This window comes from Neomonachus schauinslandi, chromosome 3 (genome assembly GCF_002201575.2).
Source record: "Neomonachus schauinslandi chromosome 3, ASM220157v2, whole genome shotgun sequence".
In the NCBI taxonomy this organism is placed as follows: domain Eukaryota; kingdom Metazoa; phylum Chordata; class Mammalia; order Carnivora; family Phocidae; genus Neomonachus; species Neomonachus schauinslandi.
In genome coordinates this window covers 192,649,887-192,676,182 of record NC_058405.1, presented here as the reverse complement: position 1 = coordinate 192,676,182, position 26,296 = coordinate 192,649,887, and the positions used below count along the sequence as shown (strand labels likewise).

Genomic DNA, 26,296 nt, shown 5'->3' with positions numbered 1-26,296 from the left:
CCCCCCCCCCCCCCCCCCCCCCCCCCCCCCCCGCGGCCCCCCTGGGCTCCATTGATTCGGGCTGGCACCGCGAATTTCCAGACAGTGTGTTCTGGAAACGCTCTTGGGTCAGTTGTCCTCTTGCATTTGCTGGGACTTTTTTGCTCTTTTGATCGCAAGGGAGCCTGCCTTGATCTGTGCGGCTGAGTAAATGCAAGTTGTACCTCGAGGACTGACACGCGCTCCCGCACGCGGGGAGAGGTGGCCCTGCTGCGCGGCGGGGCGTCCCTGGACAGGCGGCCTCGCAGCATCCTGCGCTGGAGCAGGACGAGGCCGGCTCTGCAGCCGGAGGCTCGCCCTGCGACTCGCGGACGGGGCCCTGTTCGCCGCTTCTTGCTTGGACGCGGAGGCAGGGACAGGGCTCTGCCTTCTCGCTGGCCTGGCTCCCTTCCTGAGGGCTTCTGGAATTCAGCCTGATTCAGCGAGTCTTCTTCTGCCGGCTGGCTCCCTGGAAAGCCTCCTCGCAGATACTTCTGTTTTAGGGTACAGGGAGTTAGGTTTTAGAGACTCCGGTGGTATTTGTTACTTGTAGTTTTACTGGAAGTTCGCAGTGGTTTGTTCTCTTAAACTGTTACAATCTGTCAAAAGAACTGGCAATACATTGTGTTAGAAGCCAGCCACCGTGCTTCCTTGAGTTTCCTTCAGAGCCTGTGTCCAGAAGGTTTTGATACTGCTTTCAAAAACCGGGCAAAGCACTGCAGAGAAGGCTGCCCTTGGCCTTCACAATGGTCTTTGCTGGTATGGGGCAAAGGATGTGGGAATTGGGGACTTCGGGAAATGGGTTCACAAAGCATTGAGGAAGTGTAGAAGGTCGTGTTGCACAGAACTTCCTGGGGAGTTAGTATCCGTCTCGGTCCTGGTTCTGGTCCACAGTGGCCACAGGTGGGTTAGATGACCTCAGGTGGAGGAGATAGCCCTCCAGAATAACCCCTCCGCCCCTGGGTAGAGTTCCCTCCCAGTTTTCTAAATAGAGATCTTGTTTAAAAGAGAAAAAATAATTACTAAGTATCTTATTCAGTATTTTGCGGGAGCTGGTTGCTTTTTAAAAAGCAGTTTTGCTCCTGGCAGTGGGACTGTTGAGTCTGACCTCGTCTTAGAGTCTGTCTCGCATCCTCAGCTGCTTGAGTCACAGCTCAGGCTGGGCTCAGGCACCGTCTGGGATGCTCTTCTGGCTTTTTGCTCCCCTCTCTGCTGGCCAGCGCCAGACCTGGCTTCTGAGCAGGGAGGGGAGCCAACCACCCCTGTTTTAGCACCCAACCTGCATCCAAGGCACACCAGGAGGGTTGTTCAGCTGTGTGATTCTAGCAACTATTTCCAAGGCTTCCTGAAGCCTTTCCTGTTGTTGGATGCCATCCTGTGCAATCTCTCCTACAGGGCATTTACTACAGCCTGGGAGGAGTTACCTTCATTCTCTATCTGCCCTACCATTTGTAAGCGCCTTAAGGGTAGGCAATGAGCCCATTATCTTTCTATCTCGTGATTACTTCCAAGTGGAAGGTGTTCCTTAAATTTTTACTAAAATTTTAAATGGGTAGAGTCAATACAGGATTGGGTATTTGCAGAAACACTTGTTTTGCCTTATTATAGTTGATAAATTTGGGAGGAGACACGTAGTTACTTCTTTCTAATTCTGTTGTCATTTTTCCTGCAGGTTCCCCCTAAAAGACTCAAAACGTCTGATCCAGTGGTTAAAAGCTGTTCAGAGGGATAATTGGACCCCCACTAAGTATTCTTTCCTCTGTAGTGAACACTTCACCAAAGACAGCTTCTCCAAAAGGCTGGAGGATCAGCATCGTCTGCTCAAGCCCACGGCGGTGCCCTCCATCTTCCACCTGCCCGAGAAGAAGAGGGGCACTGGAGGTCATGGCCGCACGAGGAGAAAGGTCACCAGAAAGGCCTCGGGGGGCCTGAAGGGACACGCGAGCGGGGCGGACGGGAAAGGAGCTACAGGTTCATCATCGTCCTCGGGTGAAAACCTGATGGCCAAGCCAGGGTCCCGGAAGGTGAAGCAGGCTGCACTGCAGGATGAAACTGCGCCCAGGGCCTCCCAAGAAGCCACCAGTCCGGAGCGCACGTTGCAGGCCCCGGAAGGAACTGCAGGCGATGGTCTGGCCACGGCTGCGGCGGGCAGCCAGGGAGCAGCTGTGGATGCTGGTGGTGAGAGCACCGCCCCCGACCACGGTGACCTGGTGGATAAGAGCGGCATTTCCGTGGACGACTTTACCCCGCCAGGGTCTGGGGCTTGCAAGTTTATTGGCTCACTTCATTCTTACAGTTTCTCCTCCAAGCACACTCGAGAGAGGGCATCTGTCCCCCGAGAGCCTGTTGACCGAAAGAGGCTGAAGAGAGACGTGGAGCCCGGCTGCAGCGGGACCAGCCTGGGGCCCGACAAGGGCTTGGCCCAGAGCCCCCCAAGTTCATCACTCACAGCCACGCCTCAGAAGCCCTCCCAGAGCCCCTCTGCCCCTCCGGCAGACGTCACCCCGAAGCCCGCGGCCGAAGCCGTGCAGAGTGAGCGCAGCGACGCCAGCCCCATGTCCATCAACGAGGTCATCCTGTCGGCGTCGGGGGCCTGCAAACTCATCGATTCGCTGCACTCCTACTGCTTCTCCTCCCGACAGAACAAGAGCCAGGTGTGCTGCCTGCGGGAGCAGGTGGAAAAGAAGAACGGCGAGCTGAAGACCCTGCGGCAGAGGGTCAGCCGCTCCGACAGCCAGGTGCGCAAGCTGCAGGAGAAGCTGGACGAGCTGAGGAGAGTGAGCTTCCCCTACCTGAGCGGCCTGCTGCCCTTCAGCCGCGGTCAGTACCAGAGCCTCGCGCTCCCACACTGCCTGGTCGTTGGGACGGGTTTCGTGCTGCGTGGCTGACGGTCCCTGAGCGTCTGTGTGTGTCGAGAGCGCCCAGCTGTCTCGGGAGGAGGCTCTAAAAGTAGCTGTACTTTGTAGAGAGGGAGCCTCGCTTGGAAGCTTACTTCGCTCCGGGGCGCTCGAGGGGCATTTGTAGCTGTGAGAGTTTAGCCCAGGAGAAGGGAGGCATTTCACGTCCGCTGGGAGAGCCACGACTACTCACTGCGTGGTCTCCCACCGAAACAGGGGAGAGGCCGCTTCCGCTGCACGCCTCACACAAACCTCAGTTCCAGCCGAGTTAACGGCTCGCTGCAGAATGAAGTAGGCACAGTAAACTATTAGAAAAATGGTAGGAGACTCTGAAAATCACGGGGAGTTTCTTTCCATTTGTGTTTTAGTGAATATCCTTGAGGTTATGCCATTTTGAACATTAATAATTTCTTTAAAATTTTAAGCATCTCTTTAAGTAGAATATATTCTTTTTTTTTTTTTTAAGGGTTTATTTAATTGTCAGAGTGAGAGAGCGAGTACAAGCAGGGGGAGCAGCAAGCAGAGGGAGAAGCAGGCTCTCCACTGAGCAGGGAGCCTGACGTGGGGCTCGATCCCAGGACTCTGGGATCATGACCTGAGCCGAAGGTAGACGCCCAACCGACTGAGCCACCCAGGCGTCCCGAATATATTCGTTTTGTAAAACTTAAAATACTACAGGAATATATGGGTTAAGAAGTGGTGAGAGTTCCCTTTTCTCACCTCCCACCTTTTAGTCCTTGTTAAAATTTCTTGTGTAATCTTTTAGATTATTTTCTATGCTTTTATGTACATGTCTTTGTACCTATACTGATGGGTTGGATATATATTTTATATGTTTATTGGCTGTTTATGCTTTTCATCTTACTAGTGCTTGTAAAAATTGCTTTCTAGTTATTCTTTGCATTTTGAGTATAGTATCTTTTACCTGCTGTGTATCATGGAAGATGTTTTCCTGCTTATTGTTCATTTAATCTGGATCAATATTTGTCTTCCTGGACATAATGAACACTTCGTGGGGAGGCTCTCAGTGTGACAGGCTGTTTAGGACCTCCCGGACCCCAGGGCAACAACCATCAGCACAACCAAAAACAAAAGCAGAAAAACAGACCCACCCTGTGCATTTCCAAATGCACACTGGGGGAAGAACAGCTCCAGTTGAGGACCACCGATGTACTGGTCTGCGATCATTTTAAAGCGGTTTTTGTAGTTTCTCGTAGCTGGTACTACTTTGGTACCTTCTTCTGTTCTCGGTCAGACTTCCCCAGGTCTGTCACGATTACAGGTCTTTTCAAACTAAGCCTTCGCTCCATCGAGCAAGGCTGCTTTGCTGTTTCCACTTCATTAATCCTCACTTCTTTCTACTTTTCTTCGGTTTTATTTTGTTGTTCTGGCTCCTGGAAGGAAGCGCTTAGCTTCTGCATGTGCAGTTTGTATTTCCTGATACGTACTCTTGAAGGTGTTTCGCTTCTTCCATCCTGTTGGTGCCCCCGAGGATTTATCTCGTGCTCCTCTCATTGCTCTTCATTTCCGAATAGTTAGTTCAGTCTTTATTCCCTCTTTAACTGATTTAGAAGGGCTTGGAAGTTTTTCAAGTGGATGGGTTGAGGTAGGGGAGCTAATTTTTTGATTTTTTTTTTGACAGGTTCAAATATTCTATTTATTTAAGTGTTTTTTTAAGTTCCAACGTAATTAACGTGCAGTGTTGTATTAGTTTCAGGTGTGCAATTGTAGACAGGACTCTGCTCATCAAGAGAAGTGTGCTCTAATCCCCTTCACCTGTTTCACCCGTGTGTTTTCCCCCTCTCTTTTTTTTTTTTTTTTTTTTTTTTAAAGATTTTATTTATTTATTTGAGACAGAGAGAATGAGAGACAGAGAGCATGAGAGGGAGGAGGGTCAGAGGGAGAAGCAGGCTCCTCGCTGAGCAGGGAGCCCGATGCGGGACTCGATCCCGTGACTCCAGGATCATGACCTGAGCCGAAGGCAGTCGCTTAACCAACTGAGCCACCCAGGCGCCCCTCCCCCTCTCTTTTTTGTGATGATTTTTAAACTTTATTGTTTCAAGGTCCAGTGATTTGGTCACATAAAGATAGCTACTTTGGGGGCTCTTTTTTGGGATTTCATTGTGGTTTAGATTGGCTTGTTTTTGTGACTGTTTCATTGTGGTTTGAGAAGAATGTATCAGCCCCAGTAGTTGGTTACATTGTTCTCTGTCTCACTGAGCCTGAGTCTGGCTTGTGAGTCAACAGATGTGCGCCCTGACTTCCTGAATCCCTCGATCCCTGCGAGAGAGCGCAGAGGTGCCCGGTTGTGCTGGATGTCTCCCCACCCTGTGTCAGATGCTCAGGTGTTCCTGACGGTTGTCAACATGGAGCACCCCTTCTTTGCCCCAGTTTAAGTGTTACTTCTCTATCTCCTTATTTTTCAAACTTTTTTATATCCCTTTATTTTTTTAGCTACATTTTAACTCAATCTGTGGGTCTTCATTTTTTATAGAGCAATTGAATCCATTTACTTGTGATTATTAATAAGTTGGAATCTGTGCCTGTTTCGTTTTTTAATTTGTTAGGTTTTCTCGTTTCTTTTTCTGCTCTTCTGGTGGGTGTCTTTTGGCTTTTAACAATAATCATTGAGGCTCATCTCTGTGTAACACTTAGAGCTGATCTGCTGCTGTGCTCCACGCCCCCGGCTCCTCCCCTCTGCTCCCGGGGCCAGGACTGTCCGTGATCTTGGTTCCCTAGTCCCAGGTTTCCCATCCTAGCCATAATTAGATGTAAGTACACATCTGATCGGTTACTTCACTCACCACCATTTATTGTATGCAAATGTTTCTTCCTTTCAGGGAATATTTAATGATATTTTTGGAACTCCTAGCACAGTAAAGTTTTGAGAGGCATTGAGTTTGAGACGCTCCTCAGGTGCTGATGCCCGAGAGCCAGCACCTATCCTCTTAAAGTTTCGTGTGTTTGTCTGCAGTGTCGGGATGAGGTCAGGGGCATTTAAAGCAGTGGGACTGAACAGGGTTTCCTGGAGAAGCTATAGCTGGGGAAGGGGCTGGGGCCCAGCCTAGGAGCAAGCCGTGTTTGTGGAGGGCAGTGGAAGAGGGCCCAGGAGAGGAGAGTGAAAGAAGGGAGTGTGGGGTCATGTCAGTCTGGAGGGGAAATGAGGGTTGCTCAGCCGCGTTGGATCAAGCTCTGATCAGAATGGAGAAAAGACGGCTGGACTCAGCCACGTGGGGTCACTGGTGATCACGTTCTCCCTGGAGCAGTGGGAATGCTGCTGGGTCCAGAGGGTGAAGGTGGGGCTGGGGTGAGGCATTTGAAGAGGTTTAGCCATGGAGGAGTGGACAGTAACTGAAGGGGAGCATGGCTCCAGGGGGGAGTTTTATTTGTGGAGATAAGCAAGCAGCTGTCTGTGCTGCTGGTGGGCAGGATGGAGAGGAGTGCCGAGGGCCAGGAAGGAGTGTGCTGGGGCCCTGGGGGGGTGCCTGGCGAGGGGCTGGAGGTGTACCTGCACCTGTGCTCCCTGGAGGATGAGGCTGGTCGCTGGTGTGGAGTGGATTGGAGGGGAGGGTGCAAGGGGTGTTAGGGAGTGGCGGGGGAGGGAGGGCGGCTTCCCTGGCATGGTCTCCGAGGGCTGCCTGGAGCCCCTGATTCAAAATGTCTTCCATCTTAATGGTTCCCAGTGCTATCGTGAATTTGTTAGTCAGTGAAGGAAACTTCAGGGATCTTATGTCGAAGGAGCTACCCACGTGTTTATTCAGTCCATTATCTTTAGCCCGTCCTTTATTTCTGGACAGATTCTGTACAACAGGGCAGCTGGGCCAGGGGCCTACAGGTTCCAGGTGCAGAGTTTTGCCCTCCAGAAAGCTGGTGCTGATTGGCCTTCTCACAGCGTGCTCACAGGGAGGAGTTCGACCCTCTTCTGGCCAAGGTTTATTTACATGCTGCCTGACCACCCATGCTGGCCCACCTGTTAGCCCAGGGGTGCACTCCCTCAAGTTGGGAACCAACATGGATACATGGTTACTAACGAAGACCTTCGTGCGTATTACAGTGTACTGTCTTGCACTTGGATTTTGATAAGTGGGTAACCTCAGTATCCTACCATTGCCCTAAAAATCCCTGTGCTCTGTGTGGTCCCCTCCTCCCTTCCAAGCCCTGGCACCACTGGTCTTTTTAGTGTTTCTGTCATTTTGCCTTTTCCAGAACGTCCTGTAGGTGGATCTGTGGAATATATTGGAATATATGGATCCTGTGGAATAGATACACAGCTCTTTCAGATTGGCTTCTTTCACTTAAGCAATATGTATATATTTAAGGTTCCTGTCTGTCTTTTTGTGGCTTGATGGCTCATTGTTTTACCTTTTTTTTTTTTTACACTTAGTTAAAATATACAGAACAAAAAAAAACTTACCATCGTAACCATTGTTAGGTGTAGGGTTCAGTGGTATTCAATACATTCAGATGGTTGTGCAGCTATTACCACTTTCCATCCCCATAACTCTGGTCAGTCTGAAACTCGATACCTCTTAAATGGTAACTCTCCTGTCTCCCTTCCCTCAACCCTTGGCAGTCACCATTCTACTTTTTTTGCTGTGAGCTCGACGCCTCCCGAGTGGCTCGTGTAAGAGGAATAATACTTGTATTTGTCCTTTTGTCCCTGGCTTATTGCACTTAACATAATGTCCTTAAGTTGTAGTATGTCCCAGAACTTGCGTCCTCTTTAAGGCTGAATCAGCTTATTCCGTCGTGTGAATGGACTGCATCTTGATCATCCATTCATGGGTTGTGTCCACATCTTCATCATCATGAGTCATGCTGCTGTGAACAAATCTTTCTTCGAGACCTTACTTTCAGTTGTTCTGAGTATATACCCAGAAGTGGAATTGTTGGATCATGTGGTAGTTCTGTGTTTAATTCCTTTGAGGACTCCTGTGCTGTTTTCCACACTGACTGCACCATCTTAACGTTCCCGACAGTCGCACATGGGCTCCATCTGCATCCTCAGCAACACTGGCTGTTTCCTGTTCGCTTGATCCCAGCCATCCCCGTGGGTTCTGATCAGCACTTCCCTAATGATCAGTGATGTTGAACATCTTTTCATGCGCTTATTGGCCATTTGCGTGTCTTTGGAGAAAAGTCTCGATTGTCCGTTGAGTTGGGTTTGTCCTGTTCCCATTGCTGAGTTTTAGGACTTCTCTGTCTGCTATGGACATCAATCTCTGATCAGAAACAGGATCTGTAAATATTTCTCCCATTCTGTGGGGTACCCTTTTATTCTGTGGGTAGTGCCTTTTGATGTACAAATTTTTTTAATTTTCATGAAGTTAAATTTGTCTGTTTTTGGGCGCCTGGGTGGCTCAGTTGGTTAAGCGACTGCCTTCGGCTCAGGTCATGATCCTGGAGTCCCTGGATCAAGTCCCGCATCAGGCTCCCTGCTTGGCAGGGAGTCTGCTTCTTCCTCTGACCCTCCCCCCTCTCATGTGCTCTCTCTCATTCTCTCTCAAATAAATAAATAAAATCTTTAAAAAAAAAAAAAAAATTTGTCTGTTTTTTCCTTGTATTACCTGTGCCCATAGTATATCTTATCCGCGAAATCATTGCCGAGTCAGTGGCCGTGAAGCTTTTGTGCTGTTTTCTTCTAAGAGTTGTAGTGTTTGAGGTCTTACAGTTAGGTTCTTGATCTATTTTGAATAAATTTTTAAAGGTGTTACGTAAGGATCCAACTTTATTCCTTTGCAGGTGGATATCCAGTTTTCCCAGCACCGTATGTTTGAAAACATTGTCCTTTCTCCATTGAATGAATGGTCATGGCTCCCTTGTCAAAAACCAGTTGACCGTATACATACAAGGGTTTATTTCTGGGCTCTCGATAATCTGTTCCATTGTTTTATGTCTGTCTTTATGCCAACACCACACTGTTTTTATTACCGTAGCTTTGTAGTGAGTTGTAAAATCTGGAAGTGTGAGTCATCTAGTTTTGTTCTTCTTCAGGATCATTTTGGCTATTCTGGGGCCCTTGAGATTCCACATGAATTTTTATTTATTTATTTACTTATTTATTTATTTATTTATAAAGATTCTTATTTATTTGACAGAGACACAGCGAGAGAGGGAACACAAGCAGGGGGAGCAGGAGACGGGAAAGGCCTCCCGCTGAGCAGGGAGCCCGACGCAGGGCTCGATCCCAGGACCCTGGGATCATGACCCGAGCCGAAGGCAGACGCTCAGCGACTGAGCCACCCAGGCGCCCCTCCACGTGAATTTTAAAATGGGTTTTTCTATTTCTACAAGCAACATTATTGGGGTTTTGATAGGGATTGCATTAAATCTGTAAATTGCTTTGGGTATTGTCAACACTTTAACAATATTAAGCCTCGATAAACATAGGATTTGTTCCCATTTATTTATGTTTCTGCGGATGTCCAGTTGTTCCAGCACCGTTTGTCGAGAAGACTATCTTTTCTCCACCGAGTTGCCTTTGCCCCTTTGTTAAAAATCAGGTGCAGGAATTAGTGTGGATCTATTTCTGGACTCTCTGTGTGTGGTGTTGATCTGTGTAGCTACTGTTTCATCAGCACCATGCTTAGTGATTATTGTAGCTTGTAGCTTTTACTGAGTTTTGAAATATAGGGGATTGTGAGTTTTCCAACTTTATTCTTTTCCGTGAATGTTGTGTCGGCTGTTCTGGGTCTTTTGCCTCTCCATATAAACTTTAGAATCAGCTGGTTGATTTCCAGGAAATGGCTTGTTGGGATTTTGACATTGGGATTGTGTTGAATCTATAGATCAACTTGGGAAGAATTGACATCTTAACAGTATTGAGTCTTTGGTGCATCAACATGGAATATCTATCCATTTATTTAGATCTTTTATTTTCTTCAGAGTTTCATACTCCAGTTGTTTCTTGCTGGTGTATAAGAGAACAATTGACTTTCGTTTGTTAACCTTGTATTCTGCAACCTTGCTGTCCTTGCTTATCAATTCCAGGTTTTTTATCAATTCTCTGGGATTTTCTACATGGATAGTCATGTCATCTGCAAACAAAGATGGTTTTATTTTTTCTGTCCCAACTTGTATACCTTTTATTTCCTTTTTTATTACATCAAGTAGGATTTCCAGCTCATTGTTGACTATGAGTGGTGCTGATCTTAGTAGGAGAGCTTTTGAGTTTCTCACTATTGAGTATGATGTTAGCTGTAAGGTTTTATCAGTGATGTTCTTTATTAAGTTACGAAGTTTCCCTTTATTCCTAGTTTATCAAGAGTTTTTATCAGGTATGGGTATTGGATTTTGTTAAACACTCTGTCTGCATCTATTGAGGTCATTATGTGGTGTTTTTTCTTCTAGCCTGTTGGTGTGGTGAGTTACATTAATTAATTAATTACATTAATGGATTGTGGAATGCTGAACCAGCCTTGCATACCTGGAATAAACCCACAGCCCTGGTGTATAATTCACTTTCTTACATTTTTGGATTCAATTTGCTAAATGCTTGTTAAGGATTTTTGCATCTATGTTCATGAGAGATATCTGTCTGTAGTTTCCTTTCTTGTAATATCTTTGTCTGGTTTTGGTGTTAGGGTACTACACATCTCAGAATGAGTTAGGAAATATTCCCTCTGCTTCTATCTTCTACGAGAGATTATAGAGAATTGGTATAACTTGTTCCTTAATTCTTTTTTTTTTTTTTAATATTTTATTTGTTTATTTGACAGAGAGAGACACAGTGAGAGAGGGAACACAAGCAGGGGGAGTGGGAGAGGGAGAAGCAGGTTTCCCGCTGAGCAGGGAGCCCAATGTGGGGCCTGATCCCAGGACCCTGGGATCATGACCTGAGCCGAAGGCAGACGCTTGACCGACTGAGCCACCCAGGCACCCTAACTTCTTCCTTAATTCTTTGGTATAGTTTGTTGATAAACCCATCTAGGCTTGGTGCTTTTTGTTTTGGAAGGTTATTCAATTTCTTTGAGGGATATAGACCTCTTCAGATTATTAGTTCTGTGTGACTTTTGGTAATGTATGTCTTTCAAGGAATTGGTCCATTTCACCTAACCCCCTGACTGACCTTCTAATGTCCACAGGATTTGTAGTGATGGCCCTCTTTTATTTATAATATTGGTATTTTACGTTCTGTCTTTCTGTTTCTCTGTTCTTACTTAACTGGACTAGATGTTTATCAATGTTACTGATCTTTTTAAAAACCTTTGATGTTGACTTTATTGTGTTTCAATTTCATTGGTTTCTGGTCTAATTTTCTTTTTTCTTCTGTTTGCTTTCGACTTAATTGCTCTTCTTTTCCTACTTTCCTAAAGTGGAAACTTAGATGATTGATTTTTAGGGGCGCCTGGGTGGCTCAGTCGTTGAGCGTCTGCCTTCGGCTCAGGTCATGATCCCCGAGTCCTGGGATTGAGCCCCGCATTGGGCTCCCTTCCCAGCGGGAAGCCTTCTTTTCCCTCTCCCACTCCCCCTGCTTGTGTTCCCTCTCTCGCTGTGTCTCTCTCTGTCAAATAAATAAATAAAAATTTTTAAAAAATAGATTATTGATTTGAGATATTTTTTCTAATATACTCATTCAGTGCTGTAAATTTTCCTCTAAACATTGCTTTTACTGCACCCTACAAAATTTGATAAGGTGTATTTTTCATTCTGTTCAAATAATTTTTTATTTCTCTTGACCCACTTGTTATTTAGAAGTGTCTCATATAATCTACAAATATTTGGGGATTTTTCAACTACCTTGCTGTTACTGACTTCCAATTTAATTCCATTGTGGTCTCAAAGCGTACTTTGTTTGATTTCTAGTCTGTTAAATTTGTGAAGATATGTTTTATGGTTTTGGTGAATGTTCCATGTGAGCTTGAGAAGAATGTGTGTTCTGCTGTTGGATGAAGTAGTTGTTAGTTTGGGTTCTTCAGAGAAACAGAACCAGTAGGATGTGTCTATATACACAGAGAATAGGAGATTTTCTTATAGGAATTGGCCCCCATGGTTATGAATGGCAGGATGGGGTACCATAAAAGCTGGGGGCATCATTTAGTCCCTGTCCAAAGGCCTGAGAAATGTCAGGGGGGTGAGGGAATGGGGTGTGAGTCCCAGTCTGAGTCTGACTGAGTCTGAAGACAGGAGCACTGATGTCCCAGGACTGATAGACACCCGGCTGAACCAGAGAGCAAATTTCCCCTTCCTCTGCCTTTTTGTACTATGCAGTCCTTCAGTGCCCACCCACATAGGGGAGGACCCTCTGCTTTACTCTGTTCACCAATTCACATGCTTCCGGAAACTCCCTCACAGACTCGCCCAGGAGTAATGTCTTACCAGCTCTCTGCACATCTCTTAGCCCCTTCAAGTGGACATATAAAGTTACCTATCACGGTAACTCGTAGACATCAGTTACGTCCAGGTGACTGATGATGCAGTTGAGTTCAGCCAAGTCCTTCTGATTTTCTGCTGCTGGATCTGTCCGTTCCTGACAGAGGAGTGTTGAAGTCTCCAACCGTACGGTGGATTTGTGTGTTTCCATTACAGTTCTATCAATCTTGGTCTCACATACGTGGACATCAAGGATTCTCCTGTCTTCTTGGAGTATTGACATATTTGTTATATAATGCTCCTCTTTAGCACTGATCATTTTTCTTGTCCTAATGTCTGCTTGTCTGAACTTAATATAGTCTTGCAGCTCTCTCTTGATAGCATGGTAAGTCTTGCTCTGTCCCTCTACCTTTGATCTGCATCTTTATATTTGAAGTGGGTTTCTATAGATGACATATACTGGGGTCTTTTTCTTCGGTCTACTCTGACAGTCTCCATCATTTAATTGGTGTACTTGGACCATTCACATTTAAAGTAGTTACTGCTACAATTGTACTAATATCTCTCGTGTCTGTAGCTGCTTCCTGTTGGCTTCTCGTGTGTCGTTCCTCTCCTTTTCTGCCTTCTCTGGTTCTGATTGAGCGTTGTGTGTGATTTCCCCTTCCCTAGCAGATGGATTTTACTTCTTGCGGGAACTTTGTTCGTGGTGCCCTGGAGTCTTCACATTCGCAGGTCCTCTGCGTCCACTAGCGGAGAGTCCTGCTTCCCCAGTAGCGCCAGCGCCTTGGAGTGGGACATCCCAGTTTCTCCCTGTCGTCCCTTATAAAATTGCGGTCATTTATTTCCTTTGTACATGTGCTGTAATCACACCATCATTAATCTGAACAAACATTTATCTGTTGGGTCAATTAAGAATAAGAGAGGGGCACCTGCCTGGCGCAGTTGGGTGGGCGTCTGACTCAGTTTCAGCTCAGGTCGTGATCTCAGGGTCGTGGGAACAACAGGCTCTGCTCAGCACAGAGTCTGCCTCAGACTCTCTGTTCCTCTGCCCCTACCCCCTCCCCGCACCCCGGGCTCTCCTCTCTCTAATAAGTAAATCTTTGAGAAAAAAAAAAGTAGTAGTAGTAGTAGAAGAAAGAGAAAAGATTTTATTTTACCTTCACGTATTCCTTCTCCAGCGCTCTTCTCTGCCTGCAGATTCAGGTTTCTGACCTATATCCTCCTCCCTGAAGAACTTCTAATATTTCTTACAGGGCATGTAATTCCCTCTGTTTTTGTTTGAAAAAGTCTTTAGTTTTTCTTTACTTTTGAAGGGCTGTTTTTTTTTTTTAAGTTTTTATTTTAATTTTCATTTCATTTTTAATTTTAAGTTTCTTTTTAATTCCAGTCAGTTAGCATATGGTGTTGTATTTGAAGGACTGTATCACTTAGAATTCTACTCTTGTTTGCTTACGAGTCACCCACTGTGATTCTTACCCATTTTGTTCTGTGGGTAAGAATTGTTTCCTCTGGCTTCTTTCAAGACTCTCCATCTTTGGTTTTGGACAATTTGAATATGAAATGCCTAGATGTAGATTTTTTGGCATTTATTGTGCTTGGTGTCGTCTGGGCTTCCTGGATCTGTGGTTTGCTGACATCAATTCTGAAAACTTCTCAGCTGTTACTTCACATGTCTTCTTCCTTTCTGTCGTGTCCACTATGCGTGGACAATTTTATGATTGCCCCCCAGTCCTCCAGTATTCTGTGCGTGCTGCTCTTGGCATCTCGGGGCGGTGGGGTTCTACTGAACATCCTCAAGTTCACTGGCTCTGTCCTTGACCCCATGTGCCCCGGGCTTCACTTCTGTTGCCACGGCTCTCGTGTGCAACCTTTCCTTTGGGTTCTTCCTCAGCAGCCTCTCCTCCTACAGAGCTCCTCTGTCCATGCACAGGTGTGCTTTCTCCATGAGAACCCTTAGATGAATCAGTTCTTTTAAATTCCAAGTCTGAGGATTCCAGAACCACTGCCTCATCTGCATCAGGTTCTGATGTGGTCTCTTCGGATTGCGTTTTTTCCTCGCTTTTTAGCATGGCTCGTAATTTTTTAAAGAGGTGGACATGGTATAACAGGTAATAGAAGCTGAGCCGAACAGGCTTTTGGCTGGAGGTGTCGGGTCGGCCTGCCTGGCAGGTGGGTTGTATCTGAGCTGAACAGGCTTTTGGCTGGAGGTGTCGGGTTGGCCTGCCTGGCAGGTGGGTTGTATCTCATCTCTAGTGCAGTCCTGGTGGCTTCACATTCCTCTCCAGTCTTCACTGTTTGTCTCAGGACTCCCTCTCAGCAAGAGCACCTGGGGCTTTTTCTGCTCTGATCCCCTTACCTGCTGGAGCCTTGAGGAGTGGCATGGGGGAGGGGGACATTCTGCAGTGTCAGGGTTGGGGTTCAGCCTTGTGTGGCCTATGTTTCTGGGCTGTGACCTTCCCAACTCCTCCTGGAGTGAGAAGGGAAAGGTGGAGCGGTTTGTGGGGAAAGCCCTGCCCCCAGGTGAAGTAAAGCTCAGGTGAGATCATCTCCCCTGCCGAGCCTCCTTTACTGTTGGAGAGTGCTCTGACCTTAGTTCAGAACTGTTCCTTCCCCTCCCGCTGCAGAGACACGGGATTTTTTTCCTTGGATTTTCACGGTGAGCACTTGTTGGGTTCCTGGAAGTTAGACCCATGGAAGCATGGGGCCCCCAGCAGACTGTCATGCTCATCTGCGCTCAGCTCCAGCCTCCTGCCCAGTTGCCATCCGTGGTCCCTATCAGCTTGCGTCTGCTCCCGGTGAGCACGTCCTCCAAGTTCTGGAAGACCTGGGACCTCACTTCTCTGATGGGCCCAAGCAAAGTCACTGATTTTCAGTTTGTTCCATGTTTTTCTTGTTTTAAGGACAGGAGTTAGGGCTTCTAAGGTCTTTATAGGTCAGAGTTGAACCTTGAAGCCCCCGCCCCTGCTTTTAATGTGGTTATTGTTAAGATCTAAGAAAGCTACAAATTTTAATAACCAATCATTCTATCAAAATCACTTAATCTAGGGTCGCCTGGGTGGCTCAGTTGGTTAAGCGACTGCCTTCGGCTCAGGTCATGATCCCCGAGTCCTGGGATCGAGTCCCACATCGAGCTCCCTGCTCAGCAGGGAGTCTGCTTCTCCCTCTGACCCTCCTCCTTCTCATGCTCTCTGTCTCTCGTTCTCTCTCTCGCAAATAAATAAAAAATCTTAAAAAAAAAAAATCACTTAATCTAATAGTTTTTCAGTGGAGACTTTTGAGTTAACTAGGTAATCAACCATAACTTTTGCAAATTAAAATTACTGGGTCTCCTTTTATGTCTTTTGTATTTTACAGAAACATGCTCTACTTCCTGTCATTTCTTTTTTTCCCTGCATGCACACACACCTTCCCATCTCATGGGTAATCATTTTAGAAGAACAGCCTCCCCTGCTATGCCGTGCAAGTGGGGTACAGACTGGTCACCCATGGCAGGACAGTGTCTGTCCCACCTGGGACGGCCAGTGCAGCCTGGGCTCTCTCCCTGTTGTGTCGGAAACTGTCGTCACTAACACAAAGCAGTGTGAGGGTGGGAGGCGCCAGGAAGCAGTCTGTCCCAGTGAGTGTGTCTGCTCCCTTCCTGTTCTTGGGGCCCTCCCGCCTGCTGACACCTTTGCCCAGAGACCGAGCAGTGTCCGAGCCTCCACTCTTAAAGCCAAGATAAGTGGGCCACCAGCCCTCTAGGAGACAGAGAGATGGGGACGCATCAGGAGTTTCCAGAGTGACTCTTCCAGAAACAGCTTTTGCTGTGTGCCTGGCTCCGCCCGCTTCCCTGCGACACAGATCGGTTCCCTCCGGGGTCCCCGGTGGAAGCAGCAGAGGGCGGAAGCCCCCTCCTCACTCCCTGGCCTGTCCCACCGTCGTCCGAGTCGACTGGGTCTGCTCCCACATCCAAGGTTCAGTTCCCTCCAGGTCTCTGTGTCCCCACGGGTTTCTGAGGAACCATCTCCTAGGGTAGAACTACAGTTCCCAGAATGCCGTCTTCAGTTTGGTATTATTCACTTCCTGCCAAGCTGCTAACAGCCAGGTACAAACGTTTCCCGTCAATGGGCAGAAAACAACCTTGAAGAACCTTGACCGAGTCTGGAGTTCAGAAAACTTACCATCACTGATGGGTAAGCCTGCTTGCGCTCTTAGGCCAAAAAGTGAAAATTTAATTTTCTTGGAGAAAATTTAAATTCTTGTTTTTGCATTTTGGTTGAGATGTTAATAAAAGAAAAAAGAAATAAGAAAAAATTGCATATAAAAGCCTGTCTGGTTTACTTGAAGAGGTTAAAAGTGGCAAATAGGCTTAAATCCCTTAATTTTTTATGTTTTTTGTTTGACTTTTAAGTTTATTTTACTTTTATTTTTCTAGTGAAGTATCATTTACATGGAGTAAATACACAAATTATAAGGATTTAGTTGGATGAATTTTGATATACACATGTAGACTCTTGTAACCTGACATTTGGACCTCAGGGTTACCTTGTTGGTTCTCCCCTGCAACGCTTCATTGGAAACGAGAGACCGAGGCTGTGGTGGGCCGTGGGCGGTGGTGCGAGGGGGTGGGGGCTGCGGAGCCCGCCCTACCAAGCAACCTGGCTGTGCTGGCCACCATGGGGCAGCAGACCTGGAAGGAGGCATGGGACCCGCCTGCCCTATATTCAGGTAAGATTATGACAGCCAGCCAGGAGAGCTAACTTGGAAGTGTTTCTGGGAGCCGTCAGGAGTGCTGACGCAGAATCAGATGCGGCTTTATGGTATTGGGCATTCCATGTGTGTGCTGGTCGGTGAAGCTTGGCTGGAGGGGGAGAGTCTCCTGACGTTGATTTCAACTCCACGCAGGTGCTTGCTTTTTCTTTTCTTCATTTTTAAAAATTTTTTTTTAAGATTATTTATTTGACAGAGACACAGAGAGGGAACACAAGCAGGGGGAGCAAGAGAGGGAGAAGCAGGGTTCCCGCAGAGCAGGGAGCCCGATATGGGGTTCCGAGACCTCAGGACCCTGGGATCATGACCTGAGCTGAAGGCAGACGCTCAACCGACTGAGCCACCCAGGCGCCCCGATGCTTGCTTTTTCTACTCAAAATGGTGCTTCTGATTTTTTGAGAGTCATTTTAGAATTTTTTAATGTGCCACCAGGTAAAAGGCTTCCCTTTCACCTCGTGCAGTGCTGTGGAGCATTTGTCTGTAGAGGCTTTCACTCAGGAGCTCTGTGGGCCTCAGAAACAGCCAGCGTCTGAAGTGAGTCGTGTTTCCACAAGGCCTGGCCAGCTTCACTTACAGAGGCCCCACGTAACCTGTGTGCGCCTTCCCACCACGGCAGAGTCATGGAATGGGTTTAGACAGAACTGGTTAGAGGCAGAAGTTAGGCCCTCGGCCATCTCTCCCACTTGCTCTTCTGGAGACACCCTCCCACCCCGTGTTCAGGTGCCATGACCATGCTGCGCTCACCCCTCTCGGGGTCCTGACCAATCCTGGGATGGCCTCTACCCTGGTCTCCCATACCCCTCCAGGCTGCCAGCCTGGGACACCAGCCACTGCTGGACTTGACTCCAGCTGACCCCCGCCTGGCCTCCTACCTCTGTCCTCATCCACTTCCCTGACCCCCATTCCTGTGTTCTGGTTCTGGCAACTCTGTTCTCCGGGCTTCCAGCCTCCGTCCCCACCCCGGGCAAGCCGTCCCCCTGCCCACCTCACCCAGCTCCTCCCCTGCGGTCCTCCTGTCCCCGGCCTGAGCCCCCACGGCACAGCACCTGTACTCAGACCTGGCCTGGGGACACTGACACCCAGGAAAGAGCGAACAGGTCTGACTGGGGCTAGGGGACTGCCGCGGGCGGCTGTTGTGTCCCCAGGCCCTGCATCAGTGCCCCGAAGCTATGAAGTCTGCAGGCTGGGCTCTGTGTTTGTGTGCATTTGTTAGCCGGCTGGCTGGTCACGGTCTCCCGTTCCCTGTCCCTTCACAGGACCCTCCCTGGGGCACCGTTTCCTGTCTTCTCGCTCCTGCTGGTGTCATTTTCAGTTGTTTGTACGGGTATCTCTTGCCTACTAGCAGACGAGGGCCAAGGCAGAAAGCTCTGGGGTTCACCAAGGATCATCCTCAGGGCCTGGGCCCCTGGAGGGGTGTCCGGAGGACTGGGACTGCTGTGCTCTCACTCCCCACTGACCCACACCTCACACGCAAACTGTTGTTGCTTTAATTCGAACACATCTTTAGAAATTGGGATATTTAACCCCCCAATCAGTAGTTCTGGATTTTCTTAAAGTAGAAGATCTGCAACAGAAGGCCCTCCCCCCGTGGGCAGCAGTTGGCTAGCACGGACCGGAGGCCCTGGGAGGCTAGGCTGCCTGTCACCTCACCATCCACGACCCCATGCTGCGGCCACATAGTAAACAGGTCCTGGGAAGGCATTTCGGGCTCTGATTTTTTGTTCGTTTTGCCTCTGAATGTTTTCATTGCGGTACAGTTTAAGTAAGTGAAACAGCCCTTAGGTGCTCCCCCGAGACTTCAGATGGGTGCAGAAACCTGTGTGACGCACCCCCATCCAGAATCCCCAGGTTCTCTTGTGCCCTCCCACCCCAGCCCCCACCCCACCACTGCTGTGCTCCTCACCGTCTTCTAGAATTTCATGCAGATGGAATCACAGAATACGTACGTGTTTGTGTCTGCCTTCTCTTTTGTGGCATAACATTTTTGAGGGAGATCTGATAGTGTTTTAATTTCTAGGCTTGCTGCATCGTGATCAATGTGGTGGGAACTCTTTCTACTTTTTGAAACTTAGCGGGTTTTCTCCAACCATTTATAAGGTCCGTTTTCATGAATATTCCAGAGGAACTTGAAGGCGTGTTCCCTAGTTTTCAGGTGCAGGGTGCAGGGTCCCCCCACCAGAACTAGCTCCTCGTTGTAGGAGGTGTGGAAGTCAGTTGGACACAGTGCAGGCGGGACTCCCTTTCGTTGCTTTCCGTGAGCATCCGTGTGTCTCCCGCAGGTCCTGGGCTGTGAATCTGTGCTGCATTTGGTGCGTCAGTCTCTCCGACCGGGGTCTTCGTCCTGACTTGGCCGTTCTTTGTTCAATGCATTTTGGCTTGAAGTTCATTGTCCCTCATAGTGAGATCATGATGTTTGCTCTCCTGCTGCCTCCCTTTGCCTGGCTCTGAAATGCCTTTCCAAATCACTCTTAGCTCTGGTACATCTCTCACTTATAGCAAGAGTTGAGGGTCTTAATTTGTGATCCATTCTGAAAAGCTTGTTCTTTTCATGTGTGATTTCAGGTGTGTTTGGCCTTCGTTCTGCCTCACTTTTTATATTGTGCCTGTGGTATTTTGCTTTTATTTTATTGTCCTAAAGATTTTATTTACTTATTTGACAGAGAGACATAGCGAGAGAGGGAACACAAGCAGGGGGAGTGGGAGAGGGAGAAGCAGGCTCCTGGCTGAGCAAGGAGCCCAACATCGGGCTCGATCCCAGGACTCTGGGATCATGACCTGAGCCGAAGGCAGACGCTTAACCGATTGAGCCACCCAGGCAGCCCTAGAGCTTACTTAAAAAAAAAAAAAAAAAAGGTAAAGACAAACAGATGAAATTAACTTTATATTCTGTTTAACTGGGGGAACCTGGCTGGCTCTGACTCTTGATGTTGGTGTTGTGAGTTGGATCCCCAAAGTTGGGTGTAGGAGTTACTAAAAAGTAAATAAATAAAAACTTTAAAAATAATAACAGGGGCGCCTGAGTGGCTCCGTCATTAAGCGTCTGTCTTCAGCTCAGGTCATGATCTCAGGGTCCTGGGATCAAGCCCCGTATGGGGCTCCTTGCTCAGCAGGGAGTCGGCTTCTCCCTCTGCCTCTCCCCCACTTATGCTCTCTCTCTCAAATAAATATCTATATATTTTAGTTTATTTTACTTAACTCAATACTGTCTGAAATATTATCATTTCAACATGCAACAATCAATACCTAAAAGTTAATAAGATGTGTGAAGTCCTCCTTTTTGCCTTGAGTTTTTGAAATCCAGTGTGTGTCTTAGCCTTAAAGCACATCTCGGTGGACCAGTGACGTCAGATGTCCACGTGTGGCCGTGAGGTCATAGCCGGTGTCAGAGAAAACAGTGGTGCTCGCTCTCCTGTGCGTCTTGTGAGTGTGGCTCTGGCAGCTTCTGCTGGGCCCTGCTGTGGAGGAGCCCCCGGTCTGCTCTCCTTCTCATGTAAATGGAACCCTCCAGCGTGTGGCCTTAGCTCTGGCTTCTCTCCTTGGTTCATCCACGTGGTAGCATGCGTCAGTGCTTCATTCCTTTTTTTTTTTTTTTAAAGATTTTATTTATTTATTTGACAGAGAGAGACACAGAGAGCAGGATCACAAGCAGGGGGAGTGGGAGAGGGAGAAGCAGGCTTCCCGCAGAGCAGGGAGCCTGATGTGGGGCTCGATCCCAGGACCCTGGGATCATGACCTGAGCCGAAGGCAGACGCTTAACAACTGAGCCACCCACGCGCCCCTGCTTCATTCCTTTTTATGGCCAATGATCCACGTCTAGCAACTGTGAACAGAGACCCCGTGTGGATGTGTGTCGTCCTGTCACAGGGGACACCCAGCAGCGGGGCTGGCCAGGCAGGGCTCGGAGGGGTGCCCACTGTCCCCGTGCAGGCTACGCACTGCACGTGCCCCCAGCAGGAGGGTCTCTTGGCCTTCCTGACTTTTTCATTGCACTTTTCTCGCCCCTCTGTGGCGTGGGTCTGCCCTGAGTCCCACGCCATCCCAGGCCACTTCCAGCTTCCTTGTGGTGGAGCTTCGGTCTGTCTCTCCTGACTTCCTGCACCTCCTGCTTTCTTGCCACTTTTCTCCTTAGTTGTTTTTTTTAAATAAACATTACTATATCTATTTTTTTAGTTTTTTTTTTTTTTAAGATTTTATTTATTAGACAGAGAGCAAGCGTACAAGCAGAGGGAGGGGCAGAGGGAGGCAGGCTTCCCACTGAGCAGGGAGCCCGATGCGGGGCTCGATCCCAGGACCCTGAGATCGTGACCTGAGCTGAAGGCAGACGTTTCACCGACTGAGCCACCCAGGTGCCCCAAGATTTATTTATTTTAGAAAGAGAGACCGCTCGAGTGAGCACGGGTAGGGGGAGGGACAGAGGCAGAGGGAGAGAAGCAGGTTCCCCACTGAGCTGGGAGCCCAACACGCCCTGAACCCGGGACCCTGAGATCATGACCTGAGCTCACCCGACTGCACCCCCCTTCCCTAGTTCTCCCGTCTCTCGCCAGGGCTCTTTCTCCCCAGAGGTGGTTGCTTCAGCCGGTGCTGAGCCGCGTGCAGCCTCACCAGGGCCCTGGCGGTGGCGGGTGGTGCGCTGTCCCTTGGCTCGCTCACTGCTCCTCCCGGGCATTGGGTTCCAGGCAGGGCATCCACTTTCAGGCCAACTGCCACCCTTCACACAGTCTGAAGGAGAAGCTGAGTGCACCTTGACGAGTGGCACATGACACCCTGTGTGTCAACACAGACGGGGTCCCAGGGCCCCTCGCCAGGCCATCCCCTCCGCCACGGCCCTCAGCATATTCGGGAGCTGTGACCTGTCTTCCCGGAAAGGCCAGGCTGCACGGGGCGGGGGGGGTTCTCTGTTGTTGTTTTTTATTATTTTCTGGTAGAGATGATAATCCTGTTCCCTCAGAGACCCCCAGAGACTGTGAGGGAGGATGAGAGCAAGACCCAGCTCGCTCTCTGGGTCTTTCCCTGTCTCTCTGCCTGCCTCTCTCCCTCTCCGTCTCTCTGTCACTGTCCCTCTGCCTCTCTCCCCCTTAACCCCCAGTGGAGGCGCTCCCCCTCCCTGGGTGGCCCTGAAGAGCAGATTTGATGAGGACAGGGCTCCTGCCCTCCGGGGGCCCCCCAATGGGGCCGGGCCTAAGAGGAGGGGCTGTGTGTGGACTTGCAGAGGCCGCCCCGCCCCGCGGGCTGAGGAGCTGCTGGGGAGGGGGTGTGGTGGCCCTGGAGGCTGGGGGGGCACCATCTGGGCCGGGGTTCCGCCCATCCCCACACTGCCTGCCTTTGAGGGGGTCCCAGGGGGAAGCGTTGGGTGGCAGGAACGGGAGCGCGTGGTCCTGCGGCTCTGACCCGGGAAAAGGGGCGCGGAGGGCTCCTTCCTGGAGGCGGCAGGCCGCTGCAGTTGCGTCCCTGGCTCCCTAGGCGGCGGGCTGGCCCGAGAGGGAAAGCGCGCTGCCCCACCCCGCCTCCGCCGCGTGGGGACACCAGGTGAGGGTTAGGCGGGCCGGGCCGGCGGCTCCACAGCACACGGGCGGGCGGGCTTTCCTCCGTGTCGCCCCGAGCGCGACAGGTGCTCCAGACAGACGGCATCTCCGAGGCCACGGCTGGCTAAAAAACAGCGATTTCTATTTACTCTGCGAACCGCAGAATGAGGGCTGTCAGAGCCGAGCGAGTGGCTGTTCAAATGCCCAACCCGAACCACTGGCGCTCTTCCTCTCACCTCCTCTGTTGTTGAGGCCGTGAACCCTGGGGGTGCTGCCTGCTCTCCTGCCCCACGTCCCAGCCATCAGCCCACACTCTGCCTTCACACCAGACCCCGAATCGGGCCCTTTCCACCGGTGACATTGAGCCCCGGCCGCCCTCCTCCCGTGCTCTGTGCCTCCCGCTCAGACCTCGCCAGGGCCCTTCTGGGGGCCTCCCCGGCCAGGCCAGCCTGCACCGCCCAGGACCCCCCAGTGCACGGCGTGTCTGCAGAGTGGCTGCGGGCCCCCTCCTGCCGCGGGCCCCCTCCTGCTGCGACCTCTGCACACCCCTCAGGGAGCCGTCCTCGGTCCTCACAGTTTAGACCTCAAAATGTCCCAACAGTCCCATGTCCCTTTCTGGCTTGTCACCTCAGACACGTTACATTCAGCATCCTTTTCTTCTCGGTGCACTGCTGTCTTCGCTCAGTGGGGCGCAGGGGTCCCGGCTGGGCAGGGGTCAGCGCCTGTCCCACTCGGCTGGTGGCAGCAGAGTCCTGCGATCCAGACCTTGGGTTCTGAAGCTTTTACTCCTTACCTGCACTCTAGATTGTGGTTAGCGTCCTGACTTGACTTTCTTTGGGGTCTGATTAGGAGAGTTTGATCGCATAAATCTCAACCGCAGCCTTCCTCCCTTCCCAGTTGTTCGCAGGCGATCAGAAGAGGCAGGACTAGAGGCGCCAGCCAGGTGGGGCAAGAGCGGGTTTCGCCCACTCTCCCGGTCCCGGCTGCCTGTGTGCCCCCTGCGGGCTCAGAAGGTGGAGGTGCGGCCCTCCGTTCTCCACCCACAGCGGTGCTGCCAGCCTGTGGAGCAGGACCCTCCACCTCAGGTCCCGTTGTCCTTGGCCTCCAGACCCTCTTGTCTTTTCTGCGTAGGAGCTGCAGAGGGTTGGCGGTGGCAAGGTGACCTTTGCTAATTGTTTGCCCTTTTTCTCCCCCTCTTGACAGGTGGCTAGTGGCATATTCTGGTCACGCGGGGTGTGTGAGGGCATGCTTCCACAGAGAGTGTGTGTGTCCACACAGAGCTCAGCAGGGCACGCTTACAAAGAGTCCAGTGGACACAGAGCCACTGACCGCCTCTTCCTTCTGTCCGCAGAGCCCCCCACGATGAACCCAGTGGTGGAGCCCCTGTCCTGGATGCTGGGTACCTGGCTGTCAGACCCGCCGGGAGCCGGGACCTTCCCGACGCTGCAGCCTTTCCAGTACCTGGAGGAGGTGTACATCTCCCACGTGGGTCAGCCTGTGCTCAATTTCTCGTAAGTGCCCCCCCCCCCGCCGGCCGCCTGCCCCAGCAACTCCAGGCTGACAGGCAGGCAGGCCGGAAGATGCAAAAGGAACCTGGTTGTGTTTCAGAGAGGCACCCTCTTCCTGCCCTGAACCTGGTCACACGGTGGGTAAAAATGGTACTTCGGGGTCTCTCATGTTTTTGAAGGTGACCACAAAATCTCGGGCTTGCTAATGCAGACACGAAGTAAGTGCCTGTGCTCTCCCCCTGACACACATTACTGGAAGTAAAATGACCTGGATTTCTCTTAGAATCCCCCCCCGAGCTGTTTGAGGTCCCAGAGAGGCTGTTAGTGTTGTGATTCTCAGTCCTGCTACACAGTAAAGCGAGAGTCCTCGGGGTCCTCCAGCCGCATCCTGACCCAACACCTGTTCTGTTTCTCGCCTGTGAACTGCTCACAAGAGGCGGAGCCTGGTGTAAGGGTGGGATCTTACTGTGCACGGAGGTGCTTGGGACCGCGAAGCACAAAGGAGCCCTGGGGGCGGGGGTCTGCCGAACTTACAGGTTTCAGGGTCCCGTCTTCAGGGTCAGGGTCAGTCATGGCGGCTGGGAAAAGAGGGACAGCACACACAGACGACAGGGGGAGGCGCATGGTGGGGAGCTGCTTCCGGGCCGGAGGTGGAAGGTCCTGGGGTGCCTGGCGGCCGGGGCCCACACACGTGGTCCCTCATGTCCCTCATGCTATGTCTTTTATGCGTCCCTCTGTTTCCGCATGAACAAGAAACTGCATCTTTTTTTTTTTTTTTAAGTTTTATTTAAGTCGTCTGTCCGCCCAGCATGGGGCTTGAACTCACTACCCTGAGATCAAGAGTCAGTCAACTGACTGAGCCACCCAGGCGCCCCAACTAACTGCATTATTTATATTCGGTGGGTGGGGTGCTTTATAGAGTGAGAAAAATGTGTCCACAAAGTCCGGCACGCTCTGGGGGGCATCTGATACCTGGGGCTTCGCCTCTGCTGCTTCCCACTAGGTTCAACGCCTTCCACCCGGACACACGCAAACCCATGCACAGGGAGTGTGGCTTCATCCGCCTCAAGCCTGACACCAACAAGGTGGCCTTCGTCAGCGCCCAGAACACAGGTACCCCCCGCTTGGCGGCCGTCCCTGGCCTGCCCCTGCCCACGCACCATGCATGCCAGCAGAGGGCTGGCCAGCCGGGGAGGCGGCGTCTGCCTCCTGCTTTCAGAGTGACCTTTGGGGGTGTCCGTGGTCGTGGGCACATTTGTGGGGAGTGACTGAGTGCTTGTCAGGGTGGGAAGCGTCAGGCCTTTGGACGGACTTGGCAGGGCTGGCAGGAGGGAGCTGGTGAGAGGGCCTGACTCCCTCTTCTCCCGAGTTCTCCCAGCAACAGCTCACGACAGAGCTCTGTCTGCCGCAGCGCAGAGGTGTGGAATGTGTGCACGAGAACGGGAGGCTCGCTGTGCAGCCAGAAGCTGTCCGGAAATCCACTCTGTCCCCAGTGGGAGGCCACCCTGAGATAGTTAGCCAGGCTCATTAATTAGAGATGACTCAAAAACACACCTGCTTCACCTTTACCTTGCTCCCTGGCTCGAGTGAGTCTCACGTCCTAGAAGCTGGTGGGACAGTCAGAAACTAGCCCATCCTGGAGTGGGCCTGCCCAAGGCATTGGTGAGCCAGAAGTCGGGGGGCAGCCAGCAGCTGGGGCCGGGGGGAGGCTCCCTGTCCTGTTTGTTGGGGCAGGGCTGGGGTCAGGGCACCTCCTCCCTCTCCCCCTCCCCCCACCCCCGACAGGGTGGCCCTCCATAGACCCCCTCCCCTGCCTATAAAGAGGACTTGCGAGTCTTTCCCCCTTGGTGCCTGGGAGGCTCTGGCTTCCGAGTTCAGACCTGTTGAAGCGCTGGGTGCAGAAGGTGGTTGTGGGAGCAGTGGCACCAGCAAGCCGTGGGCAGGCTGCTGAGGACTGACGGCCCCCTGCAGGCATTGTGGAGGTGGAAGAGGGCGAGGTGAATGGGCAGGAGCTGAGCATCACGTCCCACTCCATCGCCAGGATCTCCTTCGCCAAGGAGCCTCACGTGGAGCAGGTGAGTCTGCCCCTGCAGCCTTCCCTCCTTCCGCCATGCACTTGCAGTCCTCAGTGGGGCCACAGATCACCCCTTGGCCTGTCTGCACGGTCATGTGGTCGCTCCCCACACATGCTGAGGTGGGGGTGTGCCGCAGCGGAATCCGGTCCCTGGCAGGTGGGCACTTAGGGGCACTTTTTAGCTGTGTCTGTTCCCTGACAAGGAGGGAGCCCCAT

At 50.7% G+C, this 26,296-nt stretch overlaps 1 protein-coding gene across 2 annotated transcripts in view; it reads left to right on the top strand.

Moving 5' to 3' along the window:
• The window catches only part of THAP4 (THAP domain containing 4), a 41,559-nt gene that overhangs the window by 610 nt on the left and 14,653 nt on the right, over positions 1-26,296 (top strand). Inside the window, exons 2-5 of one of the 2 annotated variants that reach the window (XM_044913480.1) lie at positions 1,691-2,838; positions 23,850-24,009; positions 25,010-25,119; positions 25,978-26,081. In XM_044913480.1, the coding sequence (XP_044769415.1) occupies positions 1,691-2,838; positions 23,850-24,009; positions 25,010-25,119; positions 25,978-26,081 (1,522 nt within the window). Of the gene's footprint in view, positions 1-1,690; positions 2,839-16,378; positions 16,400-23,849; positions 24,010-25,009; positions 25,120-25,977; positions 26,082-26,296 lie in introns of those variants that run through there. The other variant, XM_044913481.1, reaches the window with a different exon arrangement.